Consider the following 24,126-nt stretch of genomic DNA (forward strand, 5'->3'; position numbering starts at 1 on the left):
TTAGACTTTTAGAGATTTTTTACATTGTAGCTTAACAACAAGCGAGGACCCAGAAGAAAGAGCACTCCTGCACATAAAACCAATTCTTGTATTATCCTGCCTTTTTTTGTGTTTTTTTTTTACTTTAAATGATTGCCCATGTGCATGCCTGCCTGTTAAGTTAATACTTGCTTAAGTTTCAATATTGGTTTTTAAACCAAATGCTTTTTCTAGCACTTTACTTACTAGCCCAAATCTGTGATTATTATTTTTGTTAAGAGTTTGATCTGTAGTTTGAAAATAAGATGTTAATAAGAACTTTCTTAGCCATCATAAAGCAGAATATAGGCCTATTTTGCTCTAGTATTTACAAACATAAGATAAGATATTCCTTTATTGATCCCCTTGGGGAAATTCTGGCATAATAGCATGGGGGAGGGGAGGTATAGGTATGGTAATAGTAGAAATGTAAAGTTGTAAAAAGAAGTCAGCACACCGTCTGCAGTGTTCTCATAGTAGAAAGACATAAATGTATGAAATAAATATGGGCAATAAAGAATTAGAATCTGAATATATACTATGAGTAAGAATAAAAGTAAACAGTATACACAGGTGCAGTATACACAAGGTGCCCTAACTGGTATGATATACGTCATACGTTGTAGTCTGTGCAGGTTTGGTGCACAGTAAATTTCGCAGAGTACATATTACTCAGTTTGAGTAAAATGTACTCAGTTTGAGTAAAATTTACTCTGCGACTGTGTGGTAAGAGTCAGAAGTGATCAGACATTCCTATACTAGTAGTTCTCCGGTTCTGCTGCTGTTAGTTCTCTGGCTGCTGGCAGCGGTCCCTGCCCCACTGTTGTGGAGCCTGAGCCGCTGGTACGAAGGACTGGCCGAGGCGGTTAGTGGTGTGTCAGGGGGGTATGCGTGTGGCTGAACATGCTTCTCATCTTGGCTAGCTCCTCATAGAGGGGGTGGGAGGGGTTCTCCAGGATAGCGACCAGCTTCCTTCTCATCCTTCTCTCTGCCACCACCTCTAGTTTGACTAGCTTGACTCCCACCACAGAGCTAGCCTTCCTCACCAGCTTGTTTTGGCATTTTTATGATTTTTTTTATCAATGACTATACATGTGAAACTCAAAACTTTGTCTTTTTCCTCTATAAAGCAACTAAATTCGCATATGCCTTGCTGTGCAGCCCTATCATGATAAATTATTGGTAGCAACTTGTTAGTAACAATAACAGAATGGATTACAAACTGGATCTTAAAACATGTTAAACGTCGACATTAGTAATAGTCCAGCAGTGTGCACTCCATCATCAAGCTCCTGACCGATGGACTTGATTCTTCTCTGTGTTTATGTGTTTATGTTGTGCTATGTTGTGATGTGCTGTATTTATTGTGTCATGTTGTACTGTATTATGTATCCACCCTGGCCTGTACCGAACAAGAATACCACCAACCTGGTTGCGTGGCAATAAAGGAAACTTGACTTGACTTGAAGTATCAACTGTGTCATTATAAAATCCAGTGATTAAATGAGTGTGGACATTAAATAGGGCACATAACATTTCAAATAATTCACTTTCAGTATTTAAATCTGACATTAGTTGGTCATTATTTTCATTCATAAAAACGATTGTGGATATTGTATTCATGCTAAATGATAGCTAAATCCACATTATGCAACAACAACTCACTTGGTTTCCAATTGAAATGGCCATCCATATTTGCATTATTTTCCTGAGAGATAAATAAGCATTTTTTAATGGAAGCATATTTGGATCGAATTGTATTGTGATTTTGATCAGCTATACCATCCTGAATATCATTCATTCAAGTTTGAGAGAAGTAAATCAAATAAATCTCTTTTTTTGTTTGTTTCTCAAACACATCTATTTTGTTTCCAGCCATAGAAAGCTTGGGGGCACCTTGTCCGTCCGCGCTGCTCTCGCGGGCTCCTCGAACGTGTGTGTATGTGTGTGTGTATATGCGCGCGCACGAATGTGTGTGTGAGTGTGTGTGTGCGTGCGTGTGTGTGCTCTGCTGTTGCTGCCCTTTGATCCCTGCATTAGTGTTAGTTAGGGGCTCGGAGACACACACTTACACCGAGAGCAGCCACAGTCAAGACACGGCAACAACAACAGCGGCGCCTCCTCCGCTCTCTCCCCCGACACAACACACTTTAACCCGCCGAGCAGAGCAGAGAGCCAGGTGCAGCCGCCGAGTCCCTGCCATCACTCGCGCCTACAAGCTCAATGGGGAAAAACCTTTTTTCTTCTTATCCCTAAAACAAGGACGAGAATGTGATCAAAAAGGGGGAAAATGCCAAGGAGGAAGCAGGAGCAACCCAAGCGCCTGCCTTCACGTAAGTCGTCCCGCTGGATTTGTGCGATTTTAACGGCTCTTCGGTGTGTTTTGCGCAGTAGTTTAGGGTTAAAGAGGTGAAACAGACAAAGACACGGCGGAGGTTATTTCTGCTTTTTTTTCTATTTTTTTTTTTTAGGTCCGAGCTGCGAGGCAGCCATGTTGTTGGCGAGATGGGTAACGTTAGCTCAGCCAGGCGAGTGCAGACATGGTAACGTGGCTTTATTAAGAAGAGTCTAATCGATAAAGGTCCCGTTGCTCTAAAAGGTTGCGGTCAGTTGTCTTGTGTATCAGTTGTGTGAGCGTGAGAGAGGAATAATGGCCGAGCGGTTTTGGTTTCTCTGTCCGCGCCAGCAGAGTCTCTTTCAGGGGAGAGAGAAAGGGGAGGATCTGAGAATCTGGCCGCAATAAAATGAAGGGTCAGTCGGATCAGACTCCGGCTCTACCCGCTGCTGCCCTCCTGTTCACGGCTATAGCTACAGCGCTATCTAGCAGCACCGCTCGGTTCACTTCATAATAAACCTCTTAACTTTCCCTCCCGCACGGCTCCAACCCGTGGACGGAACTGCTCGGGGTTTAGTTTGTTGTGTCGTCGACTTTGCAAGTGTGGAGAGAATGTTTAAGCGAAGGTATTTTCCACCCCTCCCTCCCTGCCTCCCGGTTCAGCGGGGTTGTCTGTCTGTGTGCAGCAGGCTGTATGTCAAAGCCATGGTCGGTCACCTGAAGTTCAGCCTTTTTTCCTCCCCCTTGCAGACAGACTACGATCAATAACGCGGTTATAGAAGGATACTGGCAATAACTTGTTCCTTCGTTTTAAAAAACATTCTTCCACATGTCACAATACACATGCGGTGGATTTTTGGAGGGAAGTCGGTTTACTTTTGTTACATTTGACCCTGCGTAGCTTGGATGTTAGGGTTGTGCTTTTATCAGTCCAGAGAATGAAGAGCTGCAGTAACACACTTTGACCACTAGACGATTGCTTAGTTGGAATGTGGGCAATGATTATTAGAGAAATTGCCCGTGTGTGACATTTTTGCTCTTGGAAGTGCTTTGTGCTTCAGATATGCATATGAACACAGCTTAATGAGTCATTGGTATGCAAATGTCATGAATAATTGGGTGATTAATCTTAAATCGATGATGACTTAATAAATTTAGCTTATGACACTATCATCTTAATTTCTTAAATGTCAACCAATGCCAACTGTTCAGCATAGCCAGCCATGATCAAAAGCCTCTCTTAGTTGTTGATTTGCTGACATGTTATTTTTTTATTCAAAGCTGAAATGGTTTGAACAACAATAGATGAGCACCTGCACTTCCTTTCCTTTATTTCATTTTCTACAACTTTGGGGGACTTAATCGTAAAATACATCCATATGTTCATTCCTGCAGTTTTATAAAACATACCAAAAATATGGGCTTTTTCAACATCCACTGATCTAGCGCTCAGGTGGTTTGACCCAGGGTTGAACTTGGGAAATTGCAGCGGTTGGCTGGGAGGCGTGGAGGTGGAGGCTGGGTGAGAGTGAGAGCGCAGTGAGAGAGTGTGGTGTGTGTCTGTATGTCTGTGTGAGAGAGATATTTGGACAGTAGCCCTCACTCATATGCTACTGACGGAGTATCTACGCCACACTCACACATTGTGTGTTAGGGTTTCACCTCTACCAATAATGATATTGCATATTGGGCTCATGTATCATGCTAACATTGGTATCAGTATTGCAGAATTCCCCCAGATGCTAAAATCCTATATTGAAAATGTAACATTGAGAAATCAAAGTAAAGCTGCTTGATATTCTACCTTTTCCACACATAGAAGGGTGTTAGAACTGTATAATGAAAAAGAAACGGATTATGATGAATTTTGTCCAGGGACACCCCGCTAAAAGTCACTAGAAGTAACGGATCAGATTGTTATTGTACAAAAGCCTACTTCAAGTACTTAGTACTTACTACTTAGTTGGTAGTGACAACCTTCTAATACACACATTGCTCCAATTAAGGTGCTTGTCCCACTGAGGGTGTTTATCAGACTTTGGTGTCTCATGCTTTACCTAAGGATGTTTTTTTTAGCACATTACAACCCAGGGAGCAGTGCATTATTTCTGAGTGTACTAGTGTGGGGGCGTTCAGGTTTCCTTTGGCCACTTAGGTACTATCAGCGAGCCTCTTGACATTAATTAATGTTTCCATCAATAGGGCTGGACAATTAATCGGAAAAAAATCGCGATCTCGATTCATAGACCTATGCAATCTCATTTCTAAGTTATGTCTGGGAGTGCTTGCATTCTTTCATTTATTTTAAATATGTTGGACCTTATGGTGTTCTTGTTCTGTTCTTGACTTATTGTTATGTTTCTTCTTGACTTGTTTAAAGAAGACGTGTACGGCCCATGGGGACATTAACGTGTGTTGTCGGGCCTTACAAATAAATTTGATTTGATTTGATTTATGACGATTTAAAAAAATAAATAATTGTAATAATTTTTTTATTTTTACTTTTTACTTTACTTTTTAAATGATTTTATTGAAAAAATAAGAATCGTGAGAGAATCGTGATCTCAATTCTTAGAGAGAAAAATCGTGATTCACATTTTAGCAAGAATCGCCCAGCCCTAATTCTTATGCACATTTTGAAGTATGGCATTAGAAAAGCTTGATGGAAACAGCAAAAAAAAAAAACATAAACATTTACGCTCACTTGAGGTGGATTTGGGAAATATCGGAAAGAGTTTATGTGCAAGAGATTAGAGGATTCCATGACTGCTCGGCTGATTGGTCTGATTACATTGCATACAAACTCAACTGGGTTTAAACCTTCTGAAATGATGTAGTAAATGGCTGTCTATAAATGATGTCTATCACAACTTCCCCAAAACTGTCGGACTACTGGCTGGTATTGTATTGTAACACATAATGGAGCCAATGTAATATGTTCATTCTAATATTGTTATAGCCATATAATCCACAGGGAATCATGTAACTCATGGCATAGTCTAATACTTTTTAGGTAGCCTAATAATGTGAATACATCACCCCTGTTACAGTTATCACTCTTATGAAACACACGTTGGTTCGTGCATCAGAATATTGGCCTGCGCTTCTGTTTCATCTTGCTTCAGAAAGCAAGAAATATGATCTTATATGAGCTGACACTAAAGACTAAGAGCCTACCCAATAGTAGTCAATTCTAGACAGCCAAGCATATATTTTTTATATGAGCCATAGAATGGCCTAAAATTCATAACATGTAGCACCATAATATCAACATATACACATACACAATTCCATACGATAAAGCCTAGTCGCTGAAGTAGGGTACTAGCAATTTGAATGGCTTTTCCAAATAGAGGTGTAAACCTACAGCTTTACCATTTTGCAATATCATTTCGATTATTTTGGTAATGATTTTTATATCCGGCTTTATCAACATTTTTGCTATGATTAATTTCACTAATACAAGATGGTTATAATTATTATTTTGTTGTATATTAATCTGTCGATTATTTTATTGATTAATAAATTCATCTAAACAATTAATTGACCAGAAAAAACAATGATTGATTTAATTTGCAATTGAACATTTCAAATGTATTGACATGTTTTTAAAGTGCAGTACTAGTACTACTATCCTTAGGTCACATGGGTAGTTGCCTCTCTGACACCACCTACTGAATTCCCAGAGTAGGAGATGAGCCATGAAGTTTATTTATGTCTGTAAATGCTGTGTAGTCTTGATGCTTACTGTACATGAGTAGGGTGAGTAACCATTGCCATTACTTAGATTACATTACATGTAGGGATGTCCCGATCCGATCTCGTGAAGATCTTTCAGAAGATCGGGATAAAAAAAATAAAAAAAAATCTGGATTTTTTTTAACTTAAAAAAAAAATCAACAAACATGACCATGTTCACGTCTTAAACTCATACTGAGGCATTAGTTTTGGTTTTAAATTGCATATCATCATTCATTTATTTATTGTCACACAGAGCAGAAGAATTTGGCCAAAACAAACGCATTTCCTTTGATTTAATTATACATCAAATGATTTATGTCAAGGATGAGGGACATCCACTAGTTGCAGAACTTGCAGTCACCTGATTTTTACAAAAAAATGTCATCGGGACATCCCTAATTACATGCCATTACTGCTTTTATCAATAGACTCATTATAGCTACTAGCTAGTAGCTACTCTATTATCAAATCAAATTTATTTGTAAATCCCGAAATCACAAGGTAATGCCCCCATGGGCTGTACAACTTATTTAACTCATTCAGTGCCAGCTATTAGACTGGGCCCGTCGTAGCAATGCCACGCTTTAAAAGATAGGAGTGCGTCACCTTGTTTGAAGAGCTATAACTGTATTCTATATTATAGCTATGGATACAATACTATGGCCTATTTGACTATATTGTTCAGTATGTGAAAAATAATAAATTTTTTCAGCCATACATTCCCGTGTATGGTTTTAGAGTGGTCTGGGGTAATTCCCGAAAGGCTGTGTTATAGCTTCATACGTGTATCCTACTGTAAGCGTTGCCGTTTTTTGCCTGGACACGCTACTATTCCCAAATCAAATCTATATAATAGGTATTATGTTCCATCATGAATGCATGAAAGGGGGTGGGGGGTCGTTTCTGATTATTTGATTGCCAGTAACGGCATTTGTATTGAACAAACTAGGGGTGGAACGATTCATGGACACACACACGCGCTCGTGGACACACGTCGCGTATTGAAGCGACTGCTGACAATAAGCAATTTCTTTTATGAAAATTCTGAAAGTTGGCTCCCAATTTTTTTACACGCCAGGGTGGCGAGTAGCCTCCGTAATTTACCAGCCAAAGAGTAAATCTACACGCCATTGGCACTTGGCGGGTGCTTATTTTGTTCCCTGACCACAACATATGGATCAGGGATATTTGACACGCTTCAATGGAACCGGGAGAACCGCTCGACTGGCCCGACCCAGAAAACTGCGCCCGGTGACATTTGGCCAAGATATTAGGTTTCAAAGCGTGCTCGATACCGCCGTCTATCTGGATGCGGTCGGTATTGCACTTTGGCGATCTCAAACTCATTCCCTATGGTAACACCAAGGTCCCTGGATGAATAATGAATACAAATATAGAATAAACGACCAATCCAATTCCAACCAATTCTCCCATCCCAATGTTAGTCGTTATGCCAATTCCCAATCCCCTTCCTGGTCGTTGCGCACTCTACCCCCTACCGTTGGTCTGGGAGGGCGGAGACTATCACATGCTTCCTCCGACACATGTGTAGCCAGCCCACCGCTTCTTTTCACCTGGCAGCGCGGACTCTCACTGGGAGAGTGTAACGTGTGGAAGGTCACACTACCTCTCCCAGATCCTTCCCTTGCTGTGCAGGCGCCCCGACCGAACTGTAGGAGTCGCTGTTTACAACGACCAGGACCCACCCACGCCGGCTTCCCACCCGCTAACACTGCCAATTGTGTTAGTATGGACGGTCGGCCAAGCCGGAGGCACCACAGCCGGATTCGATCCCACTGGCTCTGTGGTGGTAGACAGACGCTTAGTCCGCTGCGCTACCCGGCCGCCTAAACATTTTAATAGAATACAGCTAAGAACAACAACAACAAAAGAAAAAGCATAGAGAAATGAGCGCTGGTATGAAAATAAGATAAAGGCTAAATGTCATATTCCATTTTTGATGAATGTATGCGTGTCTGTATTCCGCTCGCCTCGGATCCATTTGAAGTATGGGGGACCGACGTAGAGAGGATTGCACCACCTTGGCCATCACCACGAGACATCCACCACCTTGGCCATCACCACGAGACATCCACTCACAGGGAGACAGGGACAGGGGTTATAGAGTTCCTGTGTTTGTAGTGGGCGGACATAGGAGCAATAGATAGATGTAGTATAGCATATATATGAATATAATAGAAGTACTTAGCCCAGCAATGAAGTAGAGCAGGCATGGTTTAGACGTTGTAGGTCGGACAGAAGACGATATGAAGCTGATCCATGACCTCAGTGGTGCTCATAACCAATATGGGGTAGAACTAGGCCTGCCGCGATAAGCAATAAATCGATTAATTGCCGCGATAATTAAAATTAATGCAATGATTTTGACGGGCGCGTTTAATTGCTATTTGCGCGTTTGTTTTAATGAGGCGGAACCAGTGCCCCTTGTCAGTCACTGTCCGTGTTGGGAGGCGGGACGCTGGCTTTACTACAGAGCACAGCACAGGAGCTCCGTGGGGCAACGCCACATAGCTTAACTACATTTCTCAATAGTGTTGCTCCTTTTAACCAAGTAGCGTTATTTATAGTGTAACGTTAGCTATTTTTAGACCCAAGTAGTTACTCGCTACTGCCCGGAGAAACTGGACTGCTAAATAAAGATGAAAGATCGAGTGTTGATTCTCATTCAATGCTAACAACATTAGCTAAATAGCTAACAAACGAAATACAACGTATAGCATAGCTACAACACAGAATAACGTTAATACAATTACATGCATCATTGTTTACAATGAACGGGTGGGGCTAGTCAAAGGACTGGACACAGGGACGTAGTAGGTAGTTTCGAGTCGTGCTGCAGTGCCTACGCACCACAGCTATTCTATTATATACTGCTTTGACGCTTCCTCCTCATCGTTGATTGCCTGTAGTAGCTGCATCTAACGTTAGTAGCTAACGTTAAAACTAACCTAAAGTTAGTTGTTCACCAACAATCTCAATATTTGTTTTATCATTAGCTCAAAAACACAGAACCGGATGAGACAAGTTGTCGGCTCATAGGTTCTGCTAGGATAATCACAACAATACTTCCGGTCCGGTTGGTGGGCTTCAAAATAAAAGTCTAAAACACAGGAAAAGACGGAGCGGTGGGCTTCAAAATAAAAGTTTTGGGAAATAAATGTCTCAAAAAAAAATTCTCTAACCGGTCGCAATAATATCGCTTATCGCGATATTTTCGGGGGCAATTAATCGCCCAGCAAAATGTGTTATCGTGGCAGGCCTAAGTAGAACAGTCATTGCAACCTTGGCCATCACCATGAGACATCCACCAACTTGGCCATCACCACAAGACATCCACTCACAGAGAGACAGGCATTATTATCTTGGAATAATATAACACCCACCAGTTACTATGACATTGTTTATCATTACCCTACATACAATTGAAAAAAAAAAAAAAAACCAGAGAGCTCTTTTACCGGCCAAAAATTATAAATAGCTTTTAAGTATATCTCCATGAGTTATTATATGTATTATGTGTTATCTCTCCACTCCATGCTATGGTAGTGGTTGTGCCAGCACAGGAGATAAGATCATAAAAAAAGATGATATATATATTAGGGTTGCAAATTGTAAGCACATTCCTTACTCGATCATTTATAACTACCGGTAACTAACAATCAATTAACCCTTTCACTGCCACACGACAGCCGGTTAACCCTTTCACTGTGACAATACAGAAGGTTAGCCCTTTACTATCACACAACCGACGGTGATGCTCCATTATTAGCATCATTAGCTCCGCGGATGATGCTAATGATGGAGCATCGCCGTCGGTTGTGTGATAGTAAAGGGTTAACCTTCTGTCGTGTGGCAGTGAAAGAGTTAATCAAGTAATTGTAACAAAAAATACCAAACAATAACAAATGTATTTGTTTCCTCAATCAACATGTTTATTTACATAGCAGCGACATATTGCATTCTCACAACATTCCATGGCATATGAAACATATAGAAATGTAGAGGCCTAGAGTAGACATATTAAAACACATTTCTGTCGACTTTAAGCGAGCTGCATATGTGGTGGCAAAAAATAAATAAATACGTCACTCGCAACTTAGAAAATCATGTAAAGCATGTATTTAACAAACTCAAACATTTTCTAAACACGGTTTTATATTAACTTAATAAATAAACAAACATTTTAAATCTACTTATGTCGATGAAAATGTCCAATAGGCCTAACTAAATAACAGATTACGTGCATAAAACGTTGAAAACGACCAACTAACGTACTAACGAAGCAACAAGACTATTTTAACACAATTAGATGCGGACCACTGTAGCTGGGCCAAGCGTTAAAAGATACAACTGTGTGACCTTGTTTGTAGAGCTAAATCTATATTCTATATTATAGCTATGGATACAATATTATAGTCATTTGACACTGTTTCTTCCGGTCAAGATGCAAAAATTAGATATTTTTTCCATGCATACATTCCTGTGTTATACCGTGGTGAATATAAGTATGGTTTTACAGCGGTATGGGGTAATTCCTGAAAGGCTGCGCAATAGCCATATAGGTAAATTCTACTATTTGCGTTGGCGTTTCTTGCCTATACACGCTAGTATTACCGAATCAAATATATACACTATTATGTTTCATCATGAATGCATGAAAGGGGGGGTTCTGATTATTGATTACCAGTAACGGCATTGGTATTGAAAGCTAAAAACTAGGGATGGGAATTGATAAGATTTTATCGATACGATTCCATTATCGATTCTGCTTATCGATCCGATTCTTTATCGATTCCCTTATCGATCCCTGACAAATTTAAATAAATAAATTGGAAATGCAACAGAACTAAGCTGGTTAGAATAACAACATGCAACTTGACATTTCTGATTGTCATTTATTGTTGAGCCCCCATGTCAGAAAAATACAAAAACTGTAAAAAAAAAATATATATTAACTATACACTTAAATAAAATAATGTATTTGAGATTCTCTTAAACTCATTTATAATTTTTTATAATTTTTTTATTCTTAAACTAATTAATCTATTGAATAACGACCTGTTGAATGCAACTACAGTTCAATATCTTAAACTAATTTATCTATTTAACCGTAGTTGCATTCAACAGGTCGTTATTCCTCTGCTCTGGTCTTTCAGAAGACCAGCGCGTGCGCGCACACACACACACACACACACACACATGGCTCCCCTCCCCGGTCCCCGCTCGCCCCCACCCTCTTTCTACCCTTTTTCTACCTGAGCCAGGCCCGGACTGGCCATCGGGAGCACCGGGAGTTTTCCCGGTGGCCTGGCCTGCACAGGCCATTGTTTCTAGTTGTGGCGGCGGCGCGGCGCGATAGTTTTTAGATAACCAGGTGGGTGGGGAACAACCAGGATTTCACTGTCTGCGACAGAGTTGGAGAACTATCTGACTCTGACTCTCTCTCTCTCACGCGGACACACACACACACACAATGGAGCCGTGCTGCCGCTTGTGATTGGTGGAGGCGGGACCAGGCGATACAACTGATTGACCGTGGAGGCGGCGAATGGAATGGCATATGGCACACTCCCAAAAGGAGTTGTTAAATCTGACATTACAAAAAACAATATGTGGTGGTTATGATTTTGAAGTCGAATAAATAATTTATGAAAGAGAGAGTCAAAATAATTCAAAGATAATTCAAAGATTACACACCTTTGCCACATTGGCTACAAACATAATCACTGCAAAGTTATCAAACAAATAAGAATCTGATCAGACACAAGGGTTAAGTTGTTGTTCCCTTTCTAATTTCCTCAAAAACATCTAGTCTAGTTAATGTGATCAATATTATTTGACAATTGATGCTTTTTGTTGGAAATTTCAGTCAGTGAGCTCATACTTTGAGCTCATTTTATAGTTAAAATGATTGAGACAATGCAATCTTCTGTCTTCGTTGTGCATGCATGCGTGTGCTCACCACACGTGATACATGTGTCACTATTCTGGCAGTGGCTACTGTTATTATAGTATTGTAATGAAAGGTCTGTTATTTAATGTTTGTGTAAAGGGCTATTTTAACTGTTGATGGGTAGTGCATCAGTATAGTGAATATGGTATTGTGCTCTTGCCTTGTTTGAATAGGTGGAGAGAGTGGTTAACTGTATTATAATAGTAAATAGAAAAATATGTTGTGCTCTTGCTTTTTTCTTTTTGAAGGTGGAGAGAGTACCATTGCTAGTGCCACAACAGTTTTATTTGAGGTTCATAACAGTACATTGTACTAAGCAATTGTTGGCTCATTAGTTTGTGATTCACATGCACTAAAATTCACCAGAATGCAGGAAATTAAGTCTTTGTAACAAAAAATTTCCGGGTGGGGGACCCCCAGACCCCCCACTTAAAAAGTGGCCTGATTGGGGCTATATTTCGTGCTATATCTCCCGGTATGAATTATTTCCCCAGTCCGGCCCTGACCTGAGCTCTCTCTGTCTCTGCGTTAGCTAGCGTTAGCTAGCGTTAGCTCCGCGGCTTTAGGTTACACCGAATTAAATGAATGACTAGGTTCTAACAGTCAAACAGCGGGAGCATTTCAGGCAATTTTGAGCCCTTAAGGAATCAAATAGTCTGCTCTATGGCTGCATGCTGGCACTAACGTTATTGTTTTGAACTGTCGGAAAAACCTGGCAGCGATAAGAGGAATCGATAGTCATGGAGGCATGCGATTCCAGGAATCGGACAATTAGGAACCGGTTTTCGATTCCCATCCCTACTAAAAACGCTGATCAGCTGGATCGGTATGAAAATCTTGCACAATCAAGCCAGAATTTACGTCAGATGATCCTTACCTTTGATCGTGAGTATTCCAAAAATAATATTCCAATTGTTTGATCGATATCTCAGCTCCATCCGATTTCCAATTGGCCCACGACATAACCCACCACAGCATATGCATCGGATGTCCCGTAGACGTTTGGATGCGACCGATTGAACCTCTAGCCTTGCCGTCTACTGAAAATCTGCGCCCGGAGACCTTTCAGTGTAACACAGGGTCTGGAACAGGGTTTACTGCAGCTCGATACCGCCACCTGGAGGAATCTGGTCGGTACTGCACCCTCTGCGTCGCAGTAGGTCTTCTAACGGCAACATACGGGTCCCTGGCATTGAATAGGATATTAAAATCGAAAAAAAACAAAACGAACCAAAAACGTAATATTACGTGTCTGGCACCCAACCGCTGGCGAGCAAACACGTAATATTACGTGAATGGCACCCAACGTGATAATGAGGCTATTATTATTATTATTATTATTATTATTATTATTATTATTATTATTATTATTATTATTATTATTATTATTATTATTATTATTATTATTATTATTATTATTATTATTATTGCAACAAGATAGCCTATTCTCAGACTGACTCACATGGTCCCGATTTATTTGTTCTTGTTGAGGAAAATCAGCATGGACACTCGCTCGGATGGTACCGATGTTGCGGGTATGCAGAGGTACTGGCGTGCCAGCTTTGCCAGCCTGGGGAATCTCCCAGCATTGACTTTCCAGTTTTCACCAGTCAGTCGGATTTGTATCCAGGGATGGGGAATGGCTTCTTTTAACTGTTACGCGAGGTGGTCTGCATATGCAGACCTAGCAAACTAGTTGGCAACACCGGAGTGGTGACCCGCAACGCAAGTCCTCTGTGAAGTAGTGGCAAGTGACAGTAACATAGCTTTCGGTCATCATCAGGGCAGTCCAGCTGTCTGTCGTCAATGCAACCCTGTGAGCAGTGGTGATGTTGCGCAAGCAACTCTGAACTTGCCATTGGTGTACCTCGCTTGAGGTGATTGTGCCCCTGGTACACTGGCTCAAGCAGGTGCATCATTTGCCACAATCCTTTGCCATCAACCATCATCATGTAGTTTTTGATAAATGCGCAGACTGTCTGGGTTATTTTTTCGGCCCATTGTGGGTCGCAGCTCAAAATCAACGCTTCTCTTAGCCCGCTCCATTTTGCAATTTGCCGTCACTCGTGTTTATTTTTTCTTGCTTATTTTCCAAACACAGAGGTGGTTGTCACCCCGTCATAGTTATATTGCACCCTCTATCTGTTTATTGAAACATGCTTTGAAAATCCACCATTCTACTGACAGCTACTATGTAATAAGAGACAGACAACATTGTAACTAGAGCTGCCGCGATTACCGCATTACCGCGGTTACATCACGCCCACCGCAAGAGTAGGCTGAATACCGCCTCACCGCTGTTTTTTTATAATAATAATAAAGTACCCTCCTCTCGTTGGGCTTGCGGCTCTGCAGATATACCCTACTCCTCTATCGAGGTTCCAAGCGACCCTATTGGGTACCAGAAAAGTCACGTGAAACATTGCAGACCACTGATTGGTCAGAAAAGACCAATTTCCTGACGTTGGATCAGAGCTCATCACAACACGGCTAATAACGTTAGCTTTAGCTCCCCGCCGGAGTGGACTACTATCGCTCCTCAGGAGTAGGGATGCCCCCCGGACCCCGGTTTTGAACGGGAACCGGTACTATATTAGAAAATACCGGAGTATTTATAAGCTCCGACGTCCTCGGTACTGCTATCGATACTCTAGAGAAATTATTATTATTATTATTATTATTATTATTTAAAAGTTGCGAACGATCCTCTCTCTGTCTCTGCACGAGAAGCGAGCCGCAGCCAGCGAGTCAATTATTACACACACTCCTCGCGAGTCGCTCGCTAGTGCTACACATAGACATACGGGTACTACATACGGGTACTCCTTAATGAAAGTTCTGTCCCCGACGCCCCGTGCTATAGCGCGCTGCACACAGACAGCAGCTCTGCATGCACTGAGTCGATCATGGCGGATAGAGCGAAGCGTTCTAAAGTATGGATATACTTTACAAGGGTCAATGCCGACAATGCACGTTGCCACAAGTGCAACAAAACATTTGCCAGTAAGGGTGGCAATACGAGCAACCTATCAAAACATTTGTTGGCAAAACATGATATTAGCGTGCAGAAATGCGCCGTATTCGACTGCCTTGCACGCAGTGGTCCATCTGCATCCACGTCCACTGCAGCCGGTAAGCCAAGATACGGAGTTTCCTAGGCTAATAACGAATTATTACAAATAGGCTAATAAACAAAATAATTGTTTAGCTACAAATACTACAATCTAAAAACTTTTTATAGATCGTCAAGCTGAGGCGTCAGCCACCAATGTGTCCCAGGCCAGTGAGCCCAGGGCCACCACACATCCTCCCTCTACCTCCCTCCACCACCCAAAGTCCTTTCTCCCTAGCAGCTAGAGGAAGGATGACAGAGGATAGGGTGAACGAGTGTCACAGTTCTGTTAGCCTTTTGCATTTGTTGTTTATTATAAAAAGTCTATAATTCAGAGTCAGACACATTTAAAACATTGTTGCTGCTGTTGCTGAAGAAATTATGTTAATTTATTATATTTATTTATAAAGTTATATAAAAGAACATTGCTGCTGCTGTTGCTGAAGAAATTATATTTATTTATAATACTTATTTATAAAGTATTAAGTTGTATAAATAATAAAGCAATGTCGATTCTGTTCTTAATTAATTGTCTTTTTTTCTTGCAAAAAAAATAATCAAAAAGAACCGATAAGAGTATCGATAAAGTACCGAACCGTTAAGCAGTATCGATAAGAGTAGTAGTATCGATAAAATCCTAACGATACCCATCCCTACTCAGGAGTACTAAACGAGACATAATGATTTTACTGTCTGCAACGAATGTTATAATAAAAGCCCTTTGTTCTATACACTTGTCTGATTGAAAACTTTATTAACAGACCGCAGAATGGGACAACTCAGCACGCTCTGAGCAAAGAAAGGAACTGAGATATGAATTGAGTATTTCTTGCCTTGCTATGGTCCGGTAAATACGCTGATGTTATTGAACGTGTAACTATATAACGTTAATGCCACAAAACGAATGCCTTTATTATAAAGTAGTAACTTTATAATAATAATAATAAGAAAGGGTCGGGGGGGGTAACCACCCCTGCCCGCGACACCGAGTGAACGGCGCACGACCAGAGGGGAAACTTCGAATCCGTGTTTCACTTTCAATAACGAATGCGTGCTTGCCGAATCCCAAACAATATTCATGCTGCAAAGTCATCCTCTAAAGATAGACATTTAGACTAGAGGCAGGCTATATGCTATAAAGAGTAGACTACTAAAAAAAATGCATTCAAACTTTTTTTTAATTTTTTTTTGTGTGCGTGCGGTAATAACCGCGGCGGTAGGAAATATTTCGCAAATTTGTGCGGTAAGGAAAACATCAATACCGCGGCAGCTCTAATTGTAACATATCATTGTTTGATAGTAGATCGAGTAAATGTCACGTGTTCAAGTAAATCTTCAACCGATCTTTGATTAATTGTTAACATCCCTAATATACATATGATATGTAAATCAATATTTTCCTTTAGAATAGAATAGGCTCAGGAATCAGGATTGTAAACGTGAATTAGCCTAATCCATGTCAAAAAGAGTAGCCTATAGTAAACGCACGCACACACACACACACACACACACACACACACACATAGGCCTGTCATGATAACACATTTTGCTGGGCGATTAATTGACCCAGAAATTATTGCGATAAGTGATATTATTGCGGTTTTGAGATTTTTTTTTGAGAAATGTATTTCCCAAAAGTTTTCAATTAACCCTTTTTTATTTTTTTTACTAATATAATGATAATAGCATAATAATGCAAGGAAACCGTTTCAAAGTGCAATACACCTTTATTTAACACGGAGAGTGACTGACAAGAGGTACTGGTTCCGCCTCATAAAAACAAACACGCAAATAGCAATTAATCGCGCCCGTCAAAATCATTGCATTCATTTGAATTATCGGGCGATAAATTGATTTATTGCTTATCGCGACAGGCCTACACACCACACACACACACACACACACACACACACACACACACACACACACTCACACACATGAAGTGAAATATTTATTATCATCAACTATCCACCAGTTAGTTTTCATAGTGTAACGTTTGGCTACTTCAAATCATTGAACACAGAGAGAGAGAATGCAAAATAAACAGGATTTTGTGGTAACATGAATAACTTCTATAAATCAGTTTGTTTTAGTTTATGTAACTATTAACACATTGGTCGCCAAAATCGCTTTCCAGCGTTATTGCCCGCCATGCTTTGACCGCCAACATCGCTGTACAGCGTTTTTGAGATCAATGTTTCATTTTTTCGCCATGGCATTCATAATTCATCCACCCAACCCCCGGTGCCCTAGCGGGACCCTAGATGGGACTGTAATGGCTCAATACCGCCGCCTGGTGGATGGTCGGGCGAGTTACACACTCAAAAACCGGAAAGTGTCATCGGTGCGTCGAGGAAATTCCTCCAGCAGTCACATCTCACTACGGGACTCCTGACAGACACTATAGTACATATGGATCGCTGCCATAACGCAATAATCGATATGATTTCGGCGTTTATTGCGCCATACAAACCGGAAATGGATCTAGGTGATCGGCGTAGAATAATTGGGATCTTTCTCCGCCAGTCTCATCGGCGCACGGTAAGGGGGCAGTAACGTTATTTTCAACCCGATTGTGCATTTCCTTGTTTGCAAACAGTCTGATCAATATATCCACCCATAGTAAATAAAGCCGTTAGTGACGATCAAGGAATTATAAACGACCCACCCCCCCCTTTCCTCCACGCATGATGAAGCATAATGTATACCGATCATATACATTTGAATTTTTAATATAGCGTGTATGGGAAAGAAACACCAATCGATAATCTATATGCTTCAGGGCCTATAACTACTGTTTTTGGAATTACAGCAGAAAAGATTAAAAACATACTTATATTCTCGAAGGTATTAACACAACAATGTATGAATGAAAAAATATAACGTTCCCACATCCTGAACGATAGATAATCGATGTTGAATGGGCCATAGTAATGTCAATATAGCAATACAATTTAAAAAGTTATAGCCCTGCAAAGAAGGTAAACATCTCCATAGGCTTTCAACGGTGGCAGACTGGGTACAATGATGGGCACAATGGCTGGCAATCAAAGTGTTAAGTGAGCCGCACACGGCGGGCGACCGACAGAATTGTATCGCTTCCATTGTTATGAATGAGACAACCCACATTCGAGCGATGATCGCGCAGCAACTTCTGTTGCCTGGCTAAATATAGGCGACGGCAGGCGACACAGCAAGGACAATGAGGAAATAACATGACTTCTACTGGTGTATCATTTGTACACCATAAATTTATCAATACATGATTCATTGATCAATAACCTACGTATTATTACCATGCTACTTATTAGGGATGCCCCGATCACGTTTTTTGCCACCGATACCGATCACCGATCGTCTTGAGCCATATCGGCCGATATCGATCGCTTTTGATTAAAAAAAAAATATTAAAAATATTAAAAATATTTTATATAATTTTAAATTTTTTAAATTTTTTTTTATAAAATGTATATATATTATATAATCATACTTGTAGTTGTATTATCTGCGAGACATCGCCACCACGCAACAAGTCAAAATGCTCGCTATCTGCAAACAGCTCCACTGTCTGTGTGTACTCGAGTAGCCTCCAGCTACGGCCAGGATTCTCCGGAGTTGCAGCTGGACCCTATTGATCACATTCAACATGCCCTCAGCTCGAATACGCATCGAATCAGTGTTATAAGACATTGATATCAGGAGGAGCTATCTGTAGCTACTGCTAGATAACGTTAAGACAACGCCTCAGTGAACTATTTAGTTTAATGGGACGTTTCGTTTTGAACAGTGAGCTAATGTGAGCTATCATGCACGTCTACTAGACTATTGCTGGAGCATTTGTTGATATCAGGAGCTATCAGTAGCTAGCCGGCTAGATACCTTTAACAATGCCTCATGTATTAAACTAAAAGTGAATAGTTGAATGGGTTAGGGCTGACCTTCGAAGCTTTTTTTGGCAATCGAAGCTTCGGGGCCGAGCTTCGATTTTAATTCAAAGCTTCGAGATTTTTATTTTATTTTTATCTTATGTTGTGGGACTTGTACAGCACTTTGGTAAACTTTGTTGTTTTTAAATGTGCTCTATAAATAAAGTGGATTGGATTAATTAATTAAGTAACCCCTTTCGTGACTGTGACGTACGCAGCCAACAAGGTTTCACTCGGCTGTGTGATTTAATTCAAGGTGGATCGCTGTTTCATGGGAACTACCAATCCCCCAAATCAAGAATGTTAAAGATGAATGAAGTAAGATTTTGATTATTTGAAATATGGCCTGTGTAGACTAAACTATGCACAGAATTATGTCAGTCTACAAGGTCCGGATTCTACATGGTCCGGCAATGTAGACCTTGTAGACTCCACTACAGACCAATTATCAGTGAATGTTCATGCATTTTTAAGAAGGGCTACTTCCACAAAAAAACAAAGAACTCACCAAAACATCTCAGTAGCACCTTATCTAAATGTTCTATTTCATATATGGAGATTCATATTTATTTATGTATTGCATGCATTTCTACATTTTATTTCCTATTTTGTTTATTCATCCCAGTATCTTTCTTTCTTATGTGTGGAATTCTACAAGGCATGTAGGTGTATATGTGTTTGAGGATGATATCCTTCAAACAGGCAATAGTGATGATATAATTTGGGCAGTGCTGAGCTGGGTTACTTTCCTCCAGTGTATTTGTCCCCCGGCCCCACCCAATGGCCCCATGCACACACACACACACACACACACACACACACATACACACACACACACACACACACACACAAAAAGCGAAGTAAAAAAAAAAAATAAAAAAATTTGAACAAAAATATATATATATATATCTTTTTTTAAACTTCGATATTTTTTTAATGTTCGAAGCTTGTGCCATCGAACGAAGCTTCGAAGCTTCGAAGTATTTAAGACAGCCCTAGACTGGGTCATTCTGTTTAAACAGTAACGGTAGCTAACGTTAGCTCACGGAGCTCGCATGCACTAGGTTAGAGCAGACTATTGCCCGAGCTTGTTTGTTTACACTTTACACAGGGAAGGGAGGGGCAGGAGGAGGAGGAGACGGAGCCGCTCCAGCTCTGTGTGTCTGAGACAGAACTCAGCGAGTGAGATCTCCGCTCGATCGGTTTTGACGATCGGCGAAAATAAAGCATTATCACCGATCACCGATCGCATACTGATTATCGGCCGATAACGATCGGTGGCCGATCGATCGGGGCATCCCTACTACTTATGTTAATTACCATTAACAGGAACTATTTAAATAAATAACGTTAGTTGGAGAACTTAAGGTTTAGTGGCCGCTTGTCATTAACTAATAAATTGACAATACGCCACGATGCACCTACTAGATGTTTTTATACTCGGGTAACAAAAGAAGTTGTGGAGTTTAATGTCCAGGCTGCAGCTGATGTAGTTTGTAAGGTTTATTGTCCAAAGAAAATTATGGTTGAGAACAGAACAGTTAGCGTCTTCTGTGAAAAAACGTTCTCTCTCAGCAGGTGCATTAGGGCTGGGCGATATGGAAAAAAATCATATCGCGATAACGATATGATAATGTTATCATATTTCTCGATATCGATAATTATCGAATTGTTATAAGTATTACATTTTTTATTTATTTTTTAGCAACAGATGTATGTTTATTTTGCAGCAATTCTTTGTCATTGCCGCCATCTTTAGTGTTACATCCCCTCACACTCCAGTTCTCAGGCTGCAGCTGGTTTAAAAGCGAAAGTAAACCGGCTTCTCTGCTGGCTGTGGCTCCAGGGGAGTTGAACAGTTCTGGCTCTGCTAGTTTATTTTCGATCTTTTGGCGCTTTTTTGGTGGACAAACCACCGCACATGTGCACCGTGACTCGTGACTGGAGTCTAGTTCTGCTAGCACACATAGCCTACTGTGTACAGACGGTTTCAAACTGTATTTTAAATTAGAAAACAAACAAAATAAATGGACAAGAGAAAAATAAATCTCAATTTGGTCAGTATTGTCATTTGGACAAGCAAAGCCATTACTTTAAGTTGCAGGCAAGAAAGACAAGTCTGTCCACTGTCTCTGGTTTTAAAACTGCCCTGTTGCAGGCAAAAAAAAAAAAAAACGCCCAGCCTAACATTTGGGCAGTGCATAACAATACTTGTCCAATCGGTGGTAGTGAACGTATTGTAGCGATCAGTCATGCAGTAATGTCAGGAAGAATGAGGAGAGGTCGTATTCGTATATGGTGGTTTAATTCCAGCTCAATATGGGTTTTACAGGTTAATACTTCCCTCGTAATGCACAACACAGCTACCTGCTAATACGCTCGCTTCACGACAACCTAACGTCCGGTCTGTCCTCCCATATCTCCCGGGGGGAAACAACACCCCCCAGCTAAACAGAGCGACACATATAGCTTATTATACCTGAACGGTCGGGTCTGGTGTGGGGTGCTAAGCGATTGTCGTTGAGCGACAGACGATCGCATCGCCAGGCGACGTCGCTCGCCTGCCGTCTGTGGTCGGCTTTAGGGGTGTAACGGTACACAAAAACCACGGTACGGTACGTACTTCGGTTTTGAATTCAATGTTCGGTATGGGTTTTCGGTACAGTGGGGGAAAGTTTGGCTTTCCATGTTCCACTCAGGGGTGATGTAGTGTGAAGTAACTAATTGTACTTGTAGGGCTGTCAACGAATATTCTATATTGAAATTAATAATCCACTTGTAAAAAATAATAAAAAAAAGAATAATAATTAAATTAGATTGTGAAAAAAACAGCCCTTGGTGGGCGGTCGTTAGTGGTTAACATACCGTTGTATACGCTCGGTAGTCGGTACACAGCCGTTTGGTACGGTACACACTGAAACGGTTCGGTACGGATACGTGTACCTTTACACCCCTAGTAACTATTGAAAAGAGATGGACAATAACATTTAGATATGCCGGTTACAGGGCTCCAGACTAACGTTTTTCACCACCGTCCCAGAACCGTCCCGAAATACAGTTTTAACCGTCCCAAAGTGAATGTAAACCGTCCCATTTTTTTTTAATATATATAATATATCAACGTCAATTTGATCATATGGGGACATATTTTGTGCTGATAATGGCACAGAGGGTGAGACCAACTGTGTACCGTACCTTTTGATTATTGTAAGCACAAAGATAATAAGCAGCTATAACTAGAACGTGTCGATAATATACAGTTCCAATAATAATAATAGATCAAATTTATATAGCGCCTTTCATAGAACCCAAGGTCGCTTCACAATCAGGACAAAAAATAGGGCTAGGGAAATAGGGGGGAAAAAGGGGATGAGGGAAGGTTAGGGATAATGGATAATGGACCTAATCTAATCTAAACTAACTGATGGGGAAAAGCCTTGGTCAAGAGGTGTGTTTTTAGAGCAGTTTTGAAGGTGTCCAGGGTTGGGGCGTTGCGATAACATTACACTTCTGTTATTTAAATGTGTCCTTACGTTAGAGTCAGGGGTTGTATTGTTGGATGCAGTTCCCTGTTGGTCAGTGTGTGTCTGTTCTCCATCTTCTTCTGCTGTGTTTATCCTCTTCAAATAGCGCAGCATATTTGCGGTGCTCTCTTCACTGTGAGGATGCCAGTATAGCGTTTATTTTTATTTTTATAACATTCTGATATTTTCGCGGTTCTTGTATAGTGGTCTCGTGCGACTGTCAACTATAATAAATATGGGCTGTTTTAAATTGTGTGAATAGTTGTTGTGAGTGCTCGCACTATGTTTCAATATAATCCGTTTTACCATTCATTCATTATAAACACAGACGTAAGGTGTCCACCGCGCGCGTCCACCGTGCTTTTTTAAGCTCCGGCCAAAATGCATGGTGACGTGTTGACCAATTTCGGAGGGGGATCCCAATGATATATCAATAAAAACGTACCGTCAGTTCATGTCCAAGGGATTATGTTCACGCACACAGCAAGTATCACCAGTTCCTGGCATTTCTTAACCTATTTCTTTTTCGATGTCGAGATAAATTTGGGGCTGCTGCAGCGCGACCTGTGGTTTGCTGATCAGAATGGTGGGCGGGAGCTTGATGCTGGATTAGCGTATCGCTGCGTTGGGACGGCGGATATAGTCATTGGATTCAGCAAATCACGCAACGTTTAGACTTTGTTGCCGTCTCTCTGTCAACTAAGTCGGCACGAGACACGCACCGTTTGACAGCAATATGTGCATGTGCACGCACTGACAGTCGGCTAATTGACATTTCATGTGAAAAAAAAAAATCCTCTTCGTCCCGTTTGTGTCCCGGCAATGATTTCTGTTCGTCCCAAATCAATATTTGATCGTCCCCGGGACGACGGGACATCGTTAGTCTCAAGCCCTGGCCGGTTAAGGCTTTTCTGCAGCTCTGCATCTTGGCTTTTGGTGCTTGACAGGGGGAAATTGTCTAATAGTACAACAACACATGGACAATTTACACTGCACTCTTTTTAGATATGGGGGAAAAAAAGCCAAACGGAAGTAAAATATTTTTAGGGCTGGTCCGAATAGCATTTACAGGCTTTGAATACTCCTTGGAGTTTCAGAGTAAGTATCCGAATACTCTCAAAACACCATTAAAAACAATAAAATTAACATTTCATAATTAATTGCAATGTTAAGCATGTTTGTTTATTGTAGTTCAAAATATAATATATCCCTGTCTGTAACTTTTCTCCTGAAGATAAGAAGTCTGCTGTGTGTTCAGAAGAGTACAACACGTTCTGGTGTGCTGGGTTGCACTCTATGCATGTGTCTTCATCTCTGCCATTACCATGAAGATTGGTTACATTTTCTTCTCAAAATAAATCTCGCTGCTGCTCTGTCTGTGCCTTGTTTGGGTTGAGGGGGCTCATGTCTAGTTTGTGTTCTCAACAATCAAACCTGGCTCTTTATTCCAGTATGCCCGCAGGTAGGAACATATTTGGCAGCATGTAGAAGTAATA

General features: G+C 40.8%; 1 protein-coding gene across 1 annotated transcript in view; it reads left to right on the forward strand.

Moving 5' to 3' along the window:
* The first annotated feature begins 2,255 nt into the window (after positions 1-2,255).
* The window catches only part of znf827 (zinc finger protein 827), a 309,120-nt gene continuing 287,249 nt past the window's right edge, over positions 2,256-24,126 (forward strand). The window contains 1 exon segment of the mRNA XM_084319389.1: positions 2,256-2,351. Coding sequence (XP_084175515.1) covers positions 2,309-2,351 — 43 coding nt within the window. The 5' untranslated portion in view covers positions 2,256-2,308.

The sequence above is a fragment of the Notolepis coatsorum genome, assembly GCF_963971535.1.
Source record: "Notolepis coatsorum genome assembly, chromosome: 7".
Classification (NCBI taxonomy): Eukaryota; Metazoa; Chordata; class Actinopteri; order Aulopiformes; family Paralepididae; genus Notolepis; species Notolepis coatsorum.